The sequence below is a fragment of the Paramormyrops kingsleyae genome, chromosome 10, assembly GCF_048594095.1.
Source record: "Paramormyrops kingsleyae isolate MSU_618 chromosome 10, PKINGS_0.4, whole genome shotgun sequence".
NCBI lineage: Eukaryota > Metazoa > Chordata > Actinopteri > Osteoglossiformes > Mormyridae > Paramormyrops > Paramormyrops kingsleyae.
The window spans coordinates 30,900,847-30,917,906 of NC_132806.1; the positions used below are offsets into that span (position 1 = coordinate 30,900,847).

Genomic DNA, 17,060 nt, shown 5'->3' on the forward strand with positions numbered 1-17,060 from the left:
TGTGCATTATGATGTATTCATTAAAAACACATTTTTAACTCATTTCACTTTACGTCCTGGGCAGCTGGCTGAAGAACAGAACCTTCCCACCCATGTGTTTGTGCATCAAACAAGCATAATAACCTGATTAGCGAAGGTCCTTCAGCCAGCGCTAATCATTAAGATAAAGCTCATGGTCAGATCATCATCATGACCCAACCTATGTGTATGACTAGGTAAGCTCACTGATCGTATAATTATAAAATTCCCTTTCATGATTCAAAGAGCATGACTAGATCACTGTATTATTCATTACAGCCTTGGTTAATAGACTGCATTTCCACATCGCTATTTATTTACCAAAGATAGGTTATTAGAGAACTAAGGCAGAGAGGTTCCATTAGAGCCCTGCTTTCTGGCCTGTAAATTACTCACAACAACCGCTAAGTTAATGATAAGCAAAGCACTATGCTCAGTTCTGATTGGTAGTGGTCTTCTGTAACTCTGCTTTTGCTCTATTTTCAATTCATGGAAGACCAATTGCCCTCAAGAGAGCTCATTACTGACTGTGTTCACATTAGCCCACCAGTAACCTCCCAGGAACTGGAGTGACATCAGTCTGAATATCACTCCCTATGTCACCCTCCAGTGGAGCCTCCAAATAACTCTCATTCTGGAAATTACTTCTCTTGGTTAGTCAGGATCAGTGTAAACCTCTGAGCTTCATGGCGTTGCGTTCTCCTGGTCAGGTGCTTACATTCTTCCCTGCCTATCTGGTCCACCATTTTGAATGTGCCTCATTTGCTGGTTCTTCCGTTCTTCTAGAACAGGGGTGTCAAACTCCTGCACATTTTTGGGTTTCCCCTCATTAAACACACCTGCTTCACCTCCTTGTGCTAATTAGCACACAGCACTTGAGCTGAATCATTTGTGGTGGAACAGAGAAAGAAATAAGCTTCACAGGGCACCGGCCCCCCAGGACTGGAGTCTGACACCCCTGTTCTAGAAGATATGTTCACTTCATATTTTCTCCTGTGCTATATAGTTTTCAGATGTGTGCCATTTCAGCTGTAGCGCTGCAGCCTTCCTGACCAAGGTTCATTGGTGAGGCCATTGATATAAATCCCCACGCTAATGATCTACTCCTGTGCTAATAGCCCAGGGAAGGCTCAAATTTTGGAGGCCGATAGCATTTGTTCCACACTTTAATGCAATGTGAAGACACAGCGGGGCAATGCAAAAGTTGCATTTTGACAGCATTGGAATTATCTGTTGTTTCGTTTTCACATAACAGCACCAAATAGCGTTACTTTTAAAAGATTGTCTTTGCACATCAGTCACCGCCTCTGAATTGACCAGGGGGGGGGGGTCATTAATACATAGCGATTCTGCCCAAAAAAAGAACAACTTCTCAACACATAGATTGCTGCCATGTCACTACAGCCAGATGACAGATCCTGCGAGTGCAGTGTCAGTGATTGGCCGATGATGTCGGGACGGTGTTATGATGTGATGAATTTACCAATGACAGAGGAACTGTTTGTTTGACCCCGGAGTCTGTGTCTGTGACCAGTAGATGGAGGCTGGAGCGAGTGGAGCAAGTGGTCGGCCTGCGGAGCAGACTGCACGATGTGGAGGAGCCGTGAGTGCAGCCAGCCCATGCCCGGCACCGGCGGCAAGGACTGCCAGGGCATAGACCTCCAGTCGCAGAACTGCACCAGTGAGCTCTGTCCGCAGAGTGAGTCGGGCCGCTCGCCGGACGGCACCCCCATATATGAGGAAAAAGGAACACGACAGTCTTAAATAAACTATATACTCAAACAGGAAATTTACAAAGAAACATCAGTACTGTTCTTAGCAATATAGCCTTCTGTAGCCCTTGAATGTTTAACTTTGCCGCAGGATTACTACTCCACAGCTCTCAGAATGAAATTTTAAGGCTGGAAAAAAATGTCAATCAACACACAACACAGTGATATCCTGCAAATCTTCTGACAATGAGGTTCTCTCTATAGACACCAATTGCCAAATGTGTGAATCTTTTGGTAAATGTATAAACAGGGATGTAGCTTTCATTGCATTTCATTTATATACATGTCTGTGTGTATACACACACACACACACACACAGACACACACACAGAATAGGTATCAAAATCTTTGTGGGGATTCTCCATTCATGTCTATGGACATTACCCCAACCTTGACCCCCACCCAGCCTTGACCTTAACCACAAGTAACCAAACAAAACACAAGAACTGTGGAATTTTTAGTTCTTTAATGGCTTTCTCATATTTTTTTTTATAAAATTGAGTTTCCCCTTGTGTGGACCAAAAAAAAAATGTCCCCACAAGGTCAAAATAGCAGGTTTTAATCACATTGTGGGGACATTTGATAATGAGAGTCCGCAGAAAATGGTTTGCAGATTCATTGTTATAAGTGAAATACCTGCTCTAGGGAGCTAGACTGTTGCCAGATATTCTCTGCATGGTCAGCTTTGGATATTACGTAAGAAGGCAGTGGATATTGTGGCTTAAAGTGTGTTCAGGGTAATATATGCCAAAGCGAATGGGAGGAAATCAAATCCAAAGTTGATAGGTAAAGTCAGATAAATAGGCTGACATGCATGTATTTTCATTTCATACCTTTTCTTTTACTATTCTTCATTCTCACTTTTGTTCAAGTTTCTTGCAGATCAGTCTGAGTTTTGTGTTCTTATCTGTCAATCAAATTCCTGTTCCCGTTTTACTCTGTTTAGCGTACGACACCAAAAGTGCCATTGCTTACTTTGCTAAAACATACAGTCTCCACATAGAATATGGATTTGGTTTAACTAAGAAATGGGACTTTTAAAACCACATCCATTATGCCGAAAGTACCAACTACTATTTTAGAGAGTTGCAGTTCTCAAATTCTGTCTTTAAAATCCATATTCCAACTGCATATCCAGTGAAGGGTCATACATGTAAAGTTTTCAGCACACCTTTGTCCTTATATACTGGATATAATGCAGTTATTGAAAAGAAATTGAAACTTCTTAAGTTTTTTTGTATTTTTCTAATATCAAAGAAGATTATTTTGAATAAAAAATGTGTAAAATATCTGAAGAAAAAATTTAAATGAAAGTGTATGGGAGCCATGACAGCTCTGAATTATGGGATGTCCTCTTAATGCAGCCTATTGCCACAGACCTGTTGTAGGATTTAGCCTTAACAAAACAGACAATCACATTTCCACAACAAAATAAAGAAGATATCCCGAGATTATATAACATTAATTATTCTAAACTGAGATACATTTAGCATTTTATTTGGTATAAATTTGACAAAACATATTTCTATGTTTTAAATAAAATAGAGTTCATGTGTAAAATGATCTTTGAAATTAAAAAAACAAAAGTATTTAATAATAGTTTTTTTCATTGTTTATGGCTATTAATTTTTGATGCCTTAATATAAAATACTTATTTTCTTCCAGTTAAGATATTCTTTTATTATTATCATAAGTGCTTTTATTTTAGATTTTTAAATAATTAACCTCACATTGGAAAGCAGTTTTATGTTTGCATTACACAGTAAATACATTAGGGATGTTTATGGATTTTCTATTTGTTATTTTTATTGTTTTATAAGGCTGTACATCTTACCACACAATTCTCTCTTCCAGAAATTAGCATTTCAATATTTACACTCAGCATTTGAGGCATTTTTAGCTTTCTTTCACTTTCAATAGAAATGGCTTTTCATCTTGCATCGATAAAGATTCAGGATCAACCCCCCCAAAAAATAAAGGTAACATTGTATCCTCAAAAAGTAAGAGAATCAGATAAGTAACTTCAGATTGTCCTTTCCTGACAATATGTGAAATTAATCTGCAATTTTTCTGTGAGCCTTTCGCAAATCTCTACCTAGTGAGCTGGGAGTGAGCCCAGAGACATTAATGCTTTCCGTCATTAAGCTGAAAAGTTCACATCACATTTAATAATTCCTGGCTTTCTGATCTCTTAAACAGAGAGATGGGGTCAGAGGTTGGAGCATTTATTCCTAGCAAATCCAGCACTAGACCTAACAGATTGGAGTGATGGCATTTTTCATAGCAGTGCGATCCCACGATGAGATGCCACTATCCCTGGGCAGTCTGGAGAAATAATGAAAAATTCTGGCTTATGGCCAATATGCAAATTTCAACCAGGTGTTAGAGGGCAAAAAAGGGATAAAATAAGCAGCATTTATGTTTTACTCCAAGAAACATTAATTTGGAAAACTGAGCCAGGGGAAATTAGGACGGCATGAAATGATTATTGCTTTAATTTGTATAATGAACTTTGAAATATTTAAGAGCTTAGAGTTGCATCAACTATGCACATTATAAATGATTTTAAACTGTCGAGCACAAATCTGTTCTTCAGTTGTTTGTGCATTATATCTTCAGAAACTCTCCTGTGATGATATAAATATGCATATATTATACCAGCAAGAGTTTGTGACATTCAGTTATTATATCATAATTAATGGTGGTGTTCACAAGTTCAGTTGCCATGCTTCCCAGAACATGAGCACTGTCCTCGTAAAGATCACTGCATGAGCACTGTCCTCGTAAAGATCACTGCATGAGCACTGTCCTCATAAAGATCACTGCATTCCAAGTGAAGTGTTTTTGAATCATTTTGATTGACAGTCATAAAATCACAAAATGACAATGTGAGACTTTGATTTCTTGTTCCAGTAGCTTTTATCGCTGTGGATTGTTAACTCCTGCACATCCATTGACCCACAAGTGTTAAAAAAGACATACTTGTGAGTTCCTGAGAAGTACCCCACCCCCCCACCTCCATGCTGGCAGTGGGAGTGGGCAGGGTAGGTGACCGTGAGCAGGGATTTTTCTTGTAACATGCAACATTTCCTCTGCCTGCGGCTTCTTGTAGCAGTTTGAAGTGTCAGTCACCTCTCCAAGGAACAGCCGCCACCGTCATTTCCACTTCACACGCAGCGTTCAGCCAGTGTAAGACCCTCACCCAAGGCAACTCAGTGGCTCTACGTAGAGTCTCAGGCTAGATAAATATAATCAATTATAACTCCCAAGGAGTTCAAAGACACAGACCAGGGTGTGTCTAGGCTAGGTCTTTGCTATAGCTGCAGGAATTATATTCCCAAGTTCATCTACACTCACTCGGACTTCATCCAAATATCAAAGCAATATAAAAATTTCTGAAGTTGTGTCCCTTAGCAATGGTCCCCTAACTTTTAGGAAGGTAAATATCATGTTCATCATATGTTGTAATATTTTAATGTTTGGTATGTGGTAAAAGAGGAGAGGATCGGGCTAGAGTGACAAGATAAAATGGCGGATGGCAGGGTGCTTCATCTGGAGAGAATCTGACCAAGAAGATCCTCGATGAGGAGACACACCAGTGGGAATGTGACTTTAGGGAGAAGTGAGACAATATCCTTGCAAATACAAATCTTACTCTGCCTGTGCTAATGAAAGGGTTTGGTATTCTGAGTTTTGGCCTTGCCTGGTGGACAAGGACAGTGGTGGCAGAAAGCTAGGAGTGAAACCTGTAGCTTTTCTGCAGAGTGGACCTGAAAGTCCAGAGTCCATTGCGAAGGTGAGGGCCCAGACAAAGCTAACTGCCAGTTGGACTCTAGCAGTGTTTGTGTGGTGAGGGCTATAAGGCAACGGGGGGTGGTTATTTAAGTATCTTGTTTACATGAGACAGTGAGCCTGTGTCACCAAGCTGCATTTTCAAGTCATATTTAAGGTAGTCTGGGCTGAAACGTAAGTGAACAAAGATGAAGATAATTTAAATGGGGATACATTAAATCCGACAAGTTATCTAGCTAACCGACAAATCTCACTTTGTCACACAGGCCCAGGGACTTCCTGCCGATACCCCAAAACACTACAGAGAAGTGTTCGATGGGTGTTAGCTGGTTAATTTCTTTCAGACATTTTCCACTGTTTCATTGTCTGTTGAGGATTAAGCAAAAATGTCAGAATCCCGTTCATTCATTCGAGAGAAAGAGAAAGAGAATGAGAAGGAGAAAGAGAGAGAGACCACATTCACATAACTTTTATTGCAGTATATTGTTGTTATTGTTTAATTTATTAGTCATTGTTGTACATGGTCTTATTGTGTGTTGTTTATAAATTAAACTTTACATAGGTAGGTATGTATGTACACAAAAAACATTATATATGTTGTTTGCTACTTTCCACAGTAGGTCTTGGAATGTATTCTCAGCTGTATTATTATTATTATTATTATTATTATTATTATTATTATTATTATTATTATTATTAGGCTATAGGGGGAAATATCTGCCCTTTTCACATAGGAACAGAGGATCACTTGCCCTGAGCAGTTATGTCAGTGCCTCCATTAATCCAAGCTTACGGTACATCATATAACTACACACTGGACTGTTGCATCTGCTGTGTCAAAACGGACAAACAGAACAAGTTCTTTGAAAGCCAGGAGTCCACTATTCACACGATTGCCGTCCAAACTGGCCAATGACATAAACTGTTTGTGAGGATCTTCTTAGGAAGATGAAAGTCCCTGAGTGCTGGCCATCTGGCTCTTAGCTGCTTGAACTTTACTGTTGGCTTTTTATTCTATAAACAAACTAGACAAATAGCACAGAGAATGTCCAGCAGCTTTTCAGGGACGCTTTGTAGCACTGATCCATGTGTGGTAATGATGGCATTATGCAGCAGCCTCTCTAAAAATGCCTGTCAAATTCAATAGCGCGTCCCATTAAATTTAGTGTATAGTTTGATACAACGCAATATGCTACCATTTCGTTTTATTGTAGAATGGCTGGCACAGGCCATAATTTAACATTAATAACATCATTTGATAATATAATATAATAGAAATTTAATGGTATGTACCGGATATGTATGTTAGGTAGTGAAAATGTCAAATAGTTAAAATTTAAGCATTTCCCCAATCGGAGTGAATTTCAAAATAAATTATTTTAATATATTTTATATTTATGAAACAGGTATAAAATGAATTAATACATTACATTTCTCTGTGTGTGGGTATGAATCGTGTAGTAAAGTATTTTGTTGAAAACACTGAACATATCACCTCTACATTTTTACATACAAAGAATTTCTTAATAATGGCCCTTTCCTCGAACAGTTAGTTTTATCAGTACATACTGTAAATCCATAAAATGACACAGATGGAAAACTTAAATCATATGAAATGCTGATTTCTCTTTGATTTCTAAGAGCATTACTGAACATTAATACTTTATAATTCATGTGTAAACATGTAGTGAATACAGTAATGCATTCAATTAATGATTAATTTTGTCAATTAATATTGAATTAATTTAATGAATATGTTGTGACCCTCATTCCTGGTATTACACCTGATATTATATGTTGTGCGTTATACAATTCAGTCATATTGCATACTATAAATGTAACTAGTGTCTACAATACAGCAGTACTACTGTAACTGCAGTCAGTTAGTTTCCTCTGAATATTACGATCAGGTACAGACACCTTGGTTATGCCATTTAGAAGATGCATTTTCACTTTCATGAGTGTAACCTGCTCCTGCTGTGAAGTGCCTGCAGACTGTCAGAAAGGGCTGAAGGTGGGCTTCACACATCTTTAAAATATTAACACATTTATTCTGAGATGCAAACGGCTGCTTACGTAGAATGTTAATTCCAGTTGTGTTGTCCTTTTGCAGGATTTCAGTATTTGATAGGGCTCCTGTGAAGCTCGGGAACAAAACAGAGTTTTACTGTGTGTGGTATTCTGAGCAGAAATATCATAAGAAATGTATTATATTGATTATTCTGTGTCCATTGATTTTATCTGTCTTTTCCGCCTGGACAGCTGTGTCAGGCCCGGAGGACGTGGCCTTGTATGTGGGCATCGTGGCCGTGGCTCTTTGCCTGACGCTGCTGCTGATCGTGGTGGTCCTGGTTTACCGGCGTAAGAAGGAGGGCCTGGATGCCGACGTGGCCGACTCCTCCATACTCACCACTGGCTTCCAGCCAGTGGGCATCAAACCCACCAAGCCAGGTGTGTGACTCTCAGAGGAGCTTAACCTGCCGGAGCAGGCAGTGGTTTTCAATTCTGCCAACAGGGTCAATCTTTCAGGTCAGCTAGCTTGTGTGGTGCATGTCATTGTCCCTTCGTTTATCTGAAAATTGGATTTAAGTTACAAAGCTACATGCATTTGCCGGCTGTCTGATGTTTTGTGTCGGAATAAAGGACACTTCCTGGCTGAGCATAGTTTTGAGTTTTGGGACGACTGAGATCAGATGGGCGCTTACATTTAAACATTTGCTGCAAACTTTGCATAAATGCTTCTTTCAAGTAAATATCCAGTAACAATTTACTTGATGGGGTACTAATGATATAGTATTATACTATTTCTTATGTATTAATTAACCACAAACTAAGTCTTAGTTACATACTGATCACATGTTAATTCATCATTAATGAATCCTGATGCATCTTTTATCATCTATAAATATTTTATTTGTTACTATTATTGAGACAATTAAATACTTCTCATATTTATCATTAATGAATGATGCATTTGTCATTCCAAACAGTTACTGTATTTGTATATCTGTTAATTATGTATGTCTTTGTGAACTACTGAAGAAACTACTGAAGGGAATACTAAGGAACTCAAGAAGGAACAAGTCATGAATAACACAAGTGAAATACTAATCCAGTTTATCATTAATAAATAGACATCTTATCTCAAGTAGTGACTATATTTGTTCAGGATTTGTTCATGATTTGTACTTCAGCAATACCTGAGTTATTACTAAGTATTTGTGCCCTGTCAAGTAATGTATTACCAAATATCCTTTTTCATCATAATACATAAAGATGACATTGCTAAATTTCGCAGTACCAGATGTAGATGTAAATCGACAGAAGTTCACGCATTTCCTCACACATTTACAAACTGAAAACCCAGATGACAAGTTATGAGGTTCAGTGCTTTACTGAATGTCATATCTAGCTGGCAAACTGCCAGAAAAGAGACAAAAGCAATTTGTTGAAAATGAAATGGTCATAAAACTTTGGCTCACACCCTTGAATGATTGGGAATTACGGCTAGAGAGACCGTTTTTCATAATGTGGCATGCCGTGTATCAGACGGGAAGGAATATTTTATGGGTATATGCTCTGCCTTCCCCAATTGTATAAAGGGTTTGCACGCGTGCCATGTGTCTGGTAACTGCCTCCCTCAAGGAACAGGATCCACAGTAAAATCATTTACAGAGGGTTAGTTTGCTATTTTTTTCCAGCAGGATCAAGGAATCTGAAAATTAAAGATTTAACCATGAAGGTAATGCACTGTACCCTTTTCACTGCCAGCACAAGGGTAAAGCAAGCCACCCGTGCCATGCTGAATGCCAGAAAGATGCCCCAGAAAGACTCGAGGGAGTGGTTAATGGCGTCCGCCATCCATTCCATGAAGCTGCCAGGTTTACAGGGCAATCAAGAGTGTTTCAGAGTCAAAGAGACAACAATTAAGCAAGTGTGCCCATTCTCATAGAGGCCACTGGGGGGAATAGCGCCCAGTAGCAGCTGATACCCACCCCACAAGATTTTCCAGTTTAGTAGCCTCTCCCAGGTGCCTTCATCTGGTGCACTGCCAACAGGAGCAGCACCGTCTGCCTGCTATATACAGTAGCTAGGGCACACCTGGAAGGAAGGTGGAACTCCCTGGGGAGTCCCCAGATCCACCCCCACCTCTCACTGCCAGCTCAAAGGTGACAAGCAGAGTGCTTGATAATTTCACAGAATGCTGTGTCCCAGAAGGGGCAACAATTTGCACAAGCAGCTCTAGCAGAATTCCTTTTAATGATAACAGTCATGATGTTTGGTGAACATCTCACATCATTACAGAATTCTCCAGTGGATTTACAAGGCATGTCTCATAATCTCATTATATTCATATGTGTATATATGTATGTCTGTGCGTGTGTATAGATACACACACACACACACACACACACACAATGAGAAACAGCATGTCACTGTATTTAGTAAATTTCAATAAGTGAAGGACTGAAGATAAAATACGTGTATAACATTTTCCCAAATATCCAGTATGGAAAGTAATGTCCAGTGTGATGACAAAAAAACACTTTTCCCCATCATGTAATCTTAGGAAAGTATTTTTTTCCAAACTTTTCTTGTAATGCTCCAGGTTAGCTGGGTAGCTGATCATTCTTCCCTGGAATTCCTGTTTCCAGTGCTGAAGTAGGTCAGCCAGATACACCAGATACACAAACTCTCCAAATTAGGCCGACCGAAATGAAACAGTGGATTTTAGCGACAGGATTCAATGAAAGACTCACATTGTTCTTCTGTAACCAATAAGTACAACATGTACTGTACCATAATAAAGGCTCCCTTTTAATGTAATATTGTTCTGTGACAAAAAAAATATTTTGAAGCCTGACTTTTCTGTTGTAAAATGCTGTAAAATGTACAAACAATTCAATTGCGCTTACATGTACGTCCCTTTGATTTGCAGGAAGCACATAGCGAAATTCTTGGCTGCAAGTTACTTTAATCATTAGAAATATCTATAAAGACAGAGATATGTAACTTCATAATCATCGTTCTGTTTAACAGCATAATGAAAGCTGTCAGTGCTGTGACTACTAAGTTTCCTCTATATGTAATTTTGAATTAATCTTTAAGACTGCATTCAATAGAGGAGAAGGGAAAATTCATGAGTTTAAGAATGAATCGTAAGCTTTACATGCATGTGTAACATGAGAGCAATCAAGTTTTTTTTGCGTTTGGGTGGGCTTTCTTGTCAACGGAGCTGTTTAATGTATTTTACCCTCTGTGGCCCTTGGAGATTTTCACTGGAGTCTGTCTGTTTTTGTTCTAATAGAGAACTCCCATTTGCTTACCATCCAGCCTGATCTCACCACCACCACAAGCAGCTATCAAGGTAGCCTCCGATCTCGACACGAGGCAGCCAGCAAGTTCTCGGTGACCAACGGCCCTCTTCTAGACCCCCTGCCTAACAGCTCTCACACTCTTCACAACGGCAAACTGCCATCGGATCCAGCGGACTTTATGAATCGCCTCTCCACTCAGACCTACTTCAAAACCCTGCCCCGCGACACTGCCAGCACCTCCTACGGCACTTTCAACTTCCTTGGAGGGCGACTCACTATTCCAAACACAGGTAAATCCACAGTCTAGGTCTGTTTCGCCTACAGATATGCAGGTATGCGCAAAAAAATGACATGGAATGGCCAAGAGGAAACTTTTTGGTCACTGTATGGTATAGCATGCTTGGTATAGTATAGCATGCTTTTCAATCAAGTAATACAATATTTAAATAACTATAACATCCTGTTAAATCTATGGAAAAATGTTAATCTCAATAGTGTGGCTTACCATAGTATTTCATGCTTTTTTACCGTCATTTTTCTATAAAATATTCATCATGCACCCTTTGTATAAAATGTAAAATTACTTAGAACAGCATACTTACGGAAGAGTAAGTGATACTCTACTAGAGCATTCATGAGACCAGAAACAGAGGCTGTAACTTTTTCTTGCCTTGCATACATAAGTCCTACCCATTATGTAAAGTTAACAGATGATAATGATCCACCTGACCTCATTTAAGCGATACATTTTTTATGTAAATGACATTGTTTATATTAGCATTTTTTTATCTTTAAGAAGTCTCTGTATTTGCACTGTGATTATCAGTGAATCTTCCTTTAATGAACAGCTAAAATAAAGAAGACAATCACTGTGTTGTAGATGATCGTAACACAATCCGTTTTGAGAAGAGTTACATTATGTTTGGACTCTGATGTTTCTCAGAATTAATTTGCTGTTTTAGATTATGTTTTTGTGACAAAGTGTTATAGCTATGTGAAAATTATTTTTTCCAACAAAATCAGACTTAAAGAAAGAAAATGTAGCACTGCTTAAAAAACGTGTGGATTCATATAAGTTTGGAGATGAATCAATAAGTCAGTTTTATTTATAAAGCACTTTTAAACAACACCTCAGTGTAAAGTGTTGAACAAACCGTATTTACAGTTAAATAAAGGCAATGAATTTTCCGTAATGAGTAATATGAGGGCTTTTACATCTGTACCTTTCAGACACTACAGTAAACCTCTGATGGCTCCAGCAATCTGATGCTGCTTTGCAAAAGTGAAAGGTATAATCAAGACATAACAAGATGTTGACCTCTAACTACTACCCAGTGATTTGGCGAACCAATACTAAAATGGTTATTCCTTTATCACCTCTGGGAGCCCACGGCACATTACTCCTGTGAAAGCCTGCAGCTCTGTCGGTCATGATGGCTACTTATCCCTCTCACATTACGTGTCAGGCTCCGGGCAAAAGCCATTTTATCACTCGGCCTCTGGTTCAGTCAGTTTTCAATGCACTTCGGTGGACAGGTTTATATGGTAAGGTCTAATTTTAAGGAAATGTCTTGCCTAGTTGTGAAAATGCGAGAGATGTCATTGTGGAAAACCGGTATCATAACACATAATGTCCGTAGAGCAAGGTAATTTAATAATTTCATTTAGTGGTCACACAATGTTAAAGCATGCGGGTCCATTGGATTTTTTGACCTGCCTGATTGCTAGAGAGATGTTTCTTAGCCTGTACTGTATATGTCAAAGAACATGCAGTTTAACAAATGTACCATATGTTTGCACATTTCATAAACTGTTATTAATCTGGCATGTATGTAAAAAAGTATTTTTCAGTTGTTCACATTCAAGCGAAACACACCAACGTAGACTTCTAATTCATTCAGACACTATTTGGTCTTAACAGATTAAGCAGATTATTTGGTGAAGCGGTGAATGTTGACAAGTGGAATATTGGATCTTTGAAGTGGCCTTTTATCTTCAGCCGAATGGCCTAAAGTTCATCCTACTGAGAGAAACCATTTCACATGTGTAAATTGCCTTTGCAGTTTTCCCCTTACTCTGACCACATCGCACCATTTTCTTTGCTTTGAACTGCATATTCTGCAATCTCAGGGAAGCAGGCGTACCTTTCAAGCGCTATTGCTGTAAAATATTCCCTTGGCCAAACCTATGCTTTAATTTGAACTTTTTGGGAGAAAATTGCACAACAGCGGTACAGTTTTGCTAGAACATTCCCATTTGCTCTATTCAAATCCATTTTGAGGCTGAATCTCAGTCTGAACTGTATGTATCAAGGTGTCTTTAAATTTGACCGTTATGTGTACCTCTCTGTTTATAAGGCTGGATGGTCGGAGAATATGTGGAGTCTTAGTAGTTGTAGCAATATGCGTGGAACAAGCTACCTCTGACCTTTATTTTGGTTAGCTGAATTTGGTTTTGTCTGACCCTTCTTAAAATGCCCAGGTAGCGCTCTCCCACAGAAAACCAAGCATGGCCTCGTGCTTCCATTGCCTCCTTTGTTTGCTTTCAGGAATCAGCTTGCTTATTCCCCCTGAGGCGATTCCCAGAGGGAAGATATATGAGATTTATCTGACTGTTCAGCGGAAGGAAGATGTACGGTAGGTCCATTCCTCTTTCGTACTGATTATTCCCTGTTATAAACAAACAATGCTAGGCAGCTTTCATTGCATTTTATCGACCGAACATAGTCCGGTTCTGCTCTCTAAATATTCAACATACAGCTACCAAAAATATGAGGTACCTCAGAGTTGGATTTCATAGCAAAAATGCTGTAGCAGTGGCATTTCAGTATCATTAAAATACACTCGTTTGTTCGTTGTTGAAATCTCTGTTAATTTGTTACCTTCAAATGCATTTGTAGGTAGGAAGTAGAGTTGATTGAGTTTGTCCTGTGTCTGTTTACCCTTGTAAGACCTTCTGTTGCATCTTCCGATCCAGATTACCATTGGCTGGCTGCCAGACGCTGCTGAGCCCCATTGTGAGCTGTGGACCGCCAGGCGTGGTGCTAACCCGGCCCGTCATCCTTAGCATGAACCACTGCTCGGATGCTAACCCCGAAAACTGGGCCATGAGGTTGAAGAAGCAGTCATATGAGGGGACTTGGGAGGTGAGGCACCCAGAAGTTTAGTGGTGGACATGATAAATGTGTATAAAGTACGGTAAATCGAATTAATTTTTCAGTCATTTTTACTGATAATCACTATGACTCTTTACAGTGGTAGGTAATATAAAAGAAATTGAAGTACAGGCAGGTTAAGAATGTTCGACGGACAACCTGTACATCCAAACGGACTGCCACAAAGCCTATTAAATTTCTGAGGTAAATAATGGTGTGTAATAACGAACGCACACGTGAAAACATTGTGTGGCTTCAGCTATTCATCAGCTCAAGGTCCAGTACAGTGCCCTGAGTGGTTATTTTTAATATTACTATTATGTGCTGTATTATTATTGTTCCAACTTACCAACAAATTCAACTTAAAGACTTAGATAGATGCGTGTTGTGATGTTGGTATTAGATGCAGTTGCAGTGCTAGAGAACAACAAATACTAAATTTTAACTGCAATAATGATTACTTCGTAATGTAATTTTTATTATTGCAAACATCACATGTATAATAACTGTGGATTTGTCAGCATTTATGCTGTGGGGTTTTTAAGGCAACATGCAGTATCTCCTTTTAGCAAAGGCAAATGCCTTGGAGGATCTTAGCAAACAAGGCCTTGTGAAGACTGCAGAGCCCAAACGCAGGTCTGCTCAGAATGCGCCGCTGGAGGCGGAGAGGAGAGGGGGTCTTCTTTCATGTTCAATATTGTGCATAAATTATTCAGGCCTTTGGTGTGGTAGCAGCAGGGTGTCTGCACGATGAATTGGCCTGTCTGAGGCTGGGGTTAGAGGACCACTTTTAATCATCCCGGGTCCAAATATAGCCAGTGGGCCACAGGTTTGCTGGGAGCTGGAGGGACAAATCAAAGTTTGTCCTGCTGAAGATAGAACCTGGTCTGCTGGCTAGAGTCATCTATTCTATGCAGAAATGCATGTTATTGAATAGAAGAGAGTGAAACAAAAATAGGCGAGTGGAAATGTGTCTGTTATATTAAATAAGCTAATCGATCCATTGTTTAGTAAGCAATAGTAAAAATAAAGAACACTTCACCGGGAAGGGATATACATTTACAGCAGTACTAGTTTTTCTCATTGAGAGACAATCACATTTATCGGTCACAGGAGTCAACATTTTAAAGGCCGAGGGGTACCGTACTACATCATGCAGTGGAACACTCCTCTGTGGCTGCAGAGGAGGTGGAACGGACATGTGAGAAGGCAGATCTCTGTGGGAAGATCCCAGTGGTCCCTTAAAACACCACTTATCTGCAGTCTCCGCTTGTGCTAGGCGTCAGCAGATCACGTGCTCTCTGCCGGGGCCCCCGTGTGATCACTCCCCAGTGCAGCAGATAATATGACTGCAGTGTTCTGCTTTAGTTTCACTTCACAAAGACCTTTGCGTAAGATCTTTACAGATCTGTATGTAATATACATTTTTCTTACTTATTTATGGAAGTACTTTTAAGATGTACTGCATAGACTGCACATTTCTCTAATGGCTGCAGAGAAGCTCCAGCACATCATATTTTACTGCCAGTGCTGCTTAATCTAAATCAGTTACAAAACTGAAATTATGCCAGTTTTTAATATTTAATTTCACCAAAATCCCTCTTCACATATGATGCATAGACTTGGCTTTTTTGACAGCCACCTTGAGATTAATTCCAAATGTAGGCCTATATAATTATTTCTTTCAGGTGTAAAACGAATTATAGTCATTGTAATGTTAATCAAGTATATTGAATTGTTAGTTCTTGGTAATTCAAGTTATATTAGTAGTATTGTAGGAAGCCTTTTTAATACCATTATTTAAGCACTTTTTTTGTATCGTAGTTCTTATTACTTTACATTGCATCACACTTGGTGCCTAAGTAAGTGTATATGTGCTGTAATAAGGCTTTTATTTCAAAATCACACCAGCTGTCAACCTTACAATGAGACAAAATGTCCGTTTTAATTTGCATGCTGCACGTTGAATTATGGTTTCTGTAGCTTGTCCAGGTGATTTTTTTTGTCACGGTCAAGTAACAAATTTGATGGGGGACAATAAGCAACATCTACATCACCAGCCGTTCATCTGCAAACACGTTTGACTGACCTGGGATAATTTAATAGAGAAGTAAGAAGCGCTAATTAACCTTAGTACATTTATTAAATAGTGATGCGATTGAATTTTGTTTTACATGCAGTGGTGGTCACTACAATTGATGAATAAAGCATGACATTCAATAAAAGGTCAGCATGACTACAATGCGAACATCAATTTTTTTCCCAATCTAAAAGGCAGGATGGCAGTTTCTTGCGATCCACTTGACAGGTGGGTCTTGCTCTACATTCCATCTGCCTCTTTTAAAGAGGTTTTTTTTTTATGAAGCCCCATTTGCCACAAAGCATGCAAATCGCATACCTTTGTCTGACAGGTGCTGATCATTTGTGATCGGTAACTAATACACCATTGCAGTTTATTTTATAGTTTCCTAGTGTGTCATTAGGAAGATGCCCATTCATACACAGAAACAGACAGTTGCACGATTTCAGCCAAGCCGTCATTTTTTAATACGTCAGTTTATACTAACCCTAAATATCATCATTCAGCAAGTTGCACTGCTAGACATAATGTAGGGTTTACTGGCAGGGAGTGAAAACCAGATCTGTAATGTTTTAATCATCAGGGATTAAACTCACATTCCCACTTAAGTCACAGGAAATGTGAGTGTGGCTGAAACTGATGGAACATTTTAAAAGTTTGCAAAAGATAATTCAAAAATATTACAATAATCAGAGGAATGCCTATGTTCTTGCAGATGGTGTGGAGGGAAGAAATGGAAGACTTTTGAAATGTTATTCAAATTCATATTCATACTTGGAAATGAGATTCAGAAATCCAGACTTAGAATAAAGTGGTGATACAATACATTTCACAAATATAGCACTTTCATCAGATGGTATTTATATGAGAGTCTGAAGTGTGAATCACTGTGTCCCTCACAGCATTTTAGAGGGAAAACTTGATGT

At 39.1% G+C, this 17,060-nt stretch overlaps 1 protein-coding gene across 2 annotated transcripts in view; it reads left to right on the plus strand.

Moving 5' to 3' along the window:
- Positions 1 to 17,060, plus strand: part of unc5a (unc-5 netrin receptor A) — a 200,104-nt gene that overhangs the window by 150,759 nt on the left and 32,285 nt on the right. For both annotated transcript variants that reach the window (XM_023834611.2, XM_023834612.2), the window contains 5 exons: positions 1,553 to 1,717; positions 7,845 to 8,033; positions 10,891 to 11,190; positions 13,449 to 13,536; positions 13,877 to 14,045. In XM_023834611.2, coding sequence (XP_023690379.1) covers positions 1,553 to 1,717; positions 7,845 to 8,033; positions 10,891 to 11,190; positions 13,449 to 13,536; positions 13,877 to 14,045 — 911 coding nt within the window. The remainder of the gene's footprint in view (positions 1 to 1,552; positions 1,718 to 7,844; positions 8,034 to 10,890; positions 11,191 to 13,448; positions 13,537 to 13,876; positions 14,046 to 17,060) is intronic.